The sequence below is a fragment of the Gavialis gangeticus genome, unplaced genomic scaffold (assembly GCF_001723915.1).
Source record: "Gavialis gangeticus isolate Ggan-Ray unplaced genomic scaffold, GavGan_comp1, whole genome shotgun sequence".
Lineage (NCBI taxonomy): Eukaryota > Metazoa > Chordata > Crocodylia > Gavialidae > Gavialis > Gavialis gangeticus.
The window spans coordinates 35,229,868-35,233,538 of record NW_017728993.1 but is presented as its reverse complement, the minus strand read 5'-3'; the positions used below and the strand labels follow the sequence as shown (position 1 = coordinate 35,233,538).

The following is a 3,671-nucleotide window of genomic DNA, read 5'->3' as shown; positions in this document are numbered from 1 at the left end:
TTTTTCCTCCCTCCACCTATGCCACCCACTCCATCTGTCTCTGAGTTCACCTGCCACACCTGTGTTGCAGGACAGAAGAGTATGTGTATAAATGCCCTAAATGACCATGGCCAGCATTTAAGAATAAAGTAGCTTTCCAATAGTATATAATTCACAATGCTGTTGCAACATTGACCATCATTAACTAGCTTCGCTTGGTGAAAGATGGTGATTTCAGTTGTTCATGGTTTTAAGAACATCAGGATTACTATAAAACACACATTTGTGCCCCAGCTTGTTAAGACCACATCAAGGAACTCATGACTGATGAGTGACTTGATGCTGAGAGACATGGCATCCTCATTTCTATCCCTCCTTGGGTTTCTCTGGTGCAGGGGTTCTCAAACTTTAGAATTGAGGCAGCCCTTGGACAATGCCAGCTCTTAGTTTTCAATCTTTTTTTTGCCTACAGAAAAATAATTGAAGTTTTTTTCTGTTGCAAAGTGCTCAAAGACAAATATAGACTTATCTTGTAAACCTAATTGTGCTAACATTGTGTGGCACCCTTGAAAGGATCTCAAGGCCCCCCAGGATACCATGGCACCATGGTTGAGAATCACTGCTCTGGTGTAATACACATACAGCATTTTCTGTCTACAGTGTGTTTTATGGTGGGGATCATGGAGATAGCAATAGAGTGATTCACTGAAAGACTGAGTTTGGAGAGGAATTATGTTGGTTGTCATGCTGAGATGGGAATTGGGTAGATGACTTTTGGGGCTGGGAATTGGACTAACGAATGAAGTGTTAATGAAATAACTTACTCAAAGCAAGCCAAAGAAAGTAGGACAGAAGGGATAGCAGGGTGCTACCTTAGAGTGGGCCATGCAATCAAGCAGCTTTAAACTCGAAGCAAAAATTAAACAGTGCACAGAAAGTAAGTAGGGATTTATTATTTCTGATCTCTCAAAAGAGAAGAACTAGGGGACATGAAATGAAAATCTAAAGTAGCAGCTTTAAAACTAAGAAGAAATCGTTTCTCACAGTGTGTAATTAACTTGGGTAATTCCTTGCCACAGAATAACACTGAGGCTGTGGTAGCCTAACCCAGTTCAAAAGGGGATTGGACACATTCTTGGAGTAAAAGTTTATCAGTAGCTATTGCCCGTTATAGGTAAGGGTGCAGCCTTGACTTAGAACTTCTTCAATCTGATTGCTGGAAGATGTAATGGGGAAAGGAACAGGGATGGAAGGTTCTGTATAGAGCTTGTGGTGTCCCAGCTAGTTAAGGTTGCATCAAGGGACCCTTTTTAAATGCCAGTAACCTTGATGCTCACACAAAGGGCTTCCTAACATGCCCTGCTCAGCTTCCCATGCAGAATTCATATGGTGCTACTATATGAAATAGCATACCAGGCTAGGTGGACCTATGGTCTAATGCAGTAAATGGTATTCCTCATGTTCTTAAGACTTGGAGTGAAAGCCTTTTGCTATGGATTTCACTGGAGTCAGGATATCCTACTTCAGAGCTGTTTAGTTTGTAAACGGCTGGGGTCTGCATGAGCCACAGGCTGCACCAACGGGGTCCATATACTGTGGGGGTTATACTAGCAGGGGCCATGCTGTCCCACCCCAGGCTGCACCCCATGCCTATGGATGGGTGCTCCTCCACGCAATTGCACTGCATGTGAGCAGGCAGGAGTTCCTGTCCCCATGTAGTGTGGCACCCTGTCTTGCCTGCAGCTATGGGCTCCTCCTTAATGCCATGTGGCACAGAAGGTCCTGGCTGCCAGGTTGTGCCAAGCTGGGTTGCGGCTGGGTCAGGCAGCAGAAGCTTGGGGAGGAGGGGAAGTGCCAAGCCCCCAGCTGCTGTTATAACTGAAGCCATAGGGACAGCAGCAGTTGGGTGAGAACCTCATGTTAACCCCTCCCAGGCCACATGTGGCCCACAGGCCGCCAGTTAGACAGCTGCCTCCTACTTCATGGGATGTGTAGCTGCTCATAATGTAAGAGGGTACTTCAAAGTCCAGAAGGGGCTTCTGGGCACTTTTGAAATCGACTTCCCTAGGAAACAAACTCCAGATTCCCTGTTTCAAATGGTGTTCTCATATCTGCTAATGGTTTCTTGTTTCTGCTAACGGTTTTATTCATGCACATTAATTCATATAGCTTTGTATTTTGTAGCTCTTGTGTGTGATTTTTTTTTTAAACCAATTATCTGTGTCCTTGGTTTTTCTCTAATGGCTAGACCAGTGATTCTCAACCTTTTTAGACTCAAGGTACCCTTAAAAATGCTAGCTCTTAGTTTTCACTCATTTTTACTCCAAAAAATATAATAGAGCAATTCTTTTGTTGCAAAGATCTCAGAAAAACCACAACAGGTCAAAAATGTTTTTAATATTGTGAATACCTATGAGAAGTTGAAGTTTATCTAGTGAATCATGTTTGCATAACTAACAGTGGTAACACTGACACCCTGCAGCACTCCTGAAAGGATCTCAAAGCACCTCAGGGTGCCATGGCACCATTGTTAAAAATCATTAGCCAATAGGCTCTTGAGTCAATCCTTCAGTTCAAGTAAAAGGGGTAGCCTGACTTTGAAGGGAGAGATCCCCTAAAGCATTTTAGTAAGTGAACTTTATATCCACATGGTATTTGCATTCCTACTAGTATATGCCAAAATTTAAGATTAGAAAATGTCCCCATATGTCCCATTTTAGTTGCATCAAGTTAATGATTACTTTGATCTATGATCTGATAACCAGTTTCTCTTTCTTGAAGGTTGTAATGAAGATGTTTCTAAGAACATGGGACTATATTCTGAAGAATTTAAAACAGCACACTAACAGCAAGAACTGGATAGGCAAAGTATCTGGAAAATTCCTGTACCTAAACTTGCTTTTAAAAATAGTGTAAGCTTGTTGCAGAAGTTTAGGGAATCTCTGTCTAGTTTGGGGTTTTATTTTTCTCTAAGCTTCTTGTTCTAATAGTCTCCTAACAAACAGCAGAATGCTAGGGGCATTATGAAATTAGCTGCATTCAGTGATCTAGCTAGATTATCTCTTAAACAATATTGTAGAAATGTTGGACAGTGACAGCTTCAAACACAACTGGGCCTTCACCAGTGCAGGCATTATCTCACTATGAATGACCATCCATTGAATGAGTGACAGCAAAACCTACTGGTGCTTCACATTTTCTACTTACCTACACAGATAGTAAAAAGATCTACACAAATGTTAGTGGTTTTCAGTGTAACTTAATAGGTAAGCTGCATCTGAAGACTGTGTAATGCATAAGCCTTTTAAATCTGGCTCCGGGCATAGATGAGCAGCCACTTGTACAAACAAATTATATTGCATTACACAACCAGCAGTCTTTTCTCAGAAAGGCCAGAGTATACAGTCAGGGAAATGGCAGGTCAGGGCTCAAGTCTGTTCACAGAGCTGAGTAGAGAAACTGCTTGCTGAAATTAAGCACGTGGCCTTTTAGTACTAAGCTGACCCTAAGGTTTTTTAAATGAAGAAAGTGAGATAAGAGAAAATGCACACTAAAAACAAAAAAGTACTGTGTGTGTGTGTGTGTGTGTGAAACACCAAGAGAGAGGAACATATATATAATAGAGGAAGTTTGCTCTGTGCATGTGTAGATATCCACACACACACTCTCTCTCTCTCTCTCTCTCTCTCTCT

General features: G+C 41.8%; 1 protein-coding gene across 3 annotated transcripts in view; it reads left to right on the top strand.

Moving 5' to 3' along the window:
* The window catches only part of MCOLN3 (mucolipin 3), a 42,908-nt gene extending 39,312 nt beyond the window's left edge, over positions 1–3,596 (top strand). For 2 of the 3 annotated variants that reach the window (XM_019501547.1, XM_019501549.1), the window contains exon 14: positions 2,761–2,847. In XM_019501547.1, the coding sequence (XP_019357092.1) occupies positions 2,761–2,767 (7 nt within the window). In that variant the 3' untranslated portion in view covers positions 2,768–2,847. Of the gene's footprint in view, positions 1–2,760 lie in introns of all 3 variants that reach the window. The other variant, XM_019501548.1, reaches the window with a different exon arrangement.
* Positions 3,597–3,671: the final 75 nt, after the last annotated feature.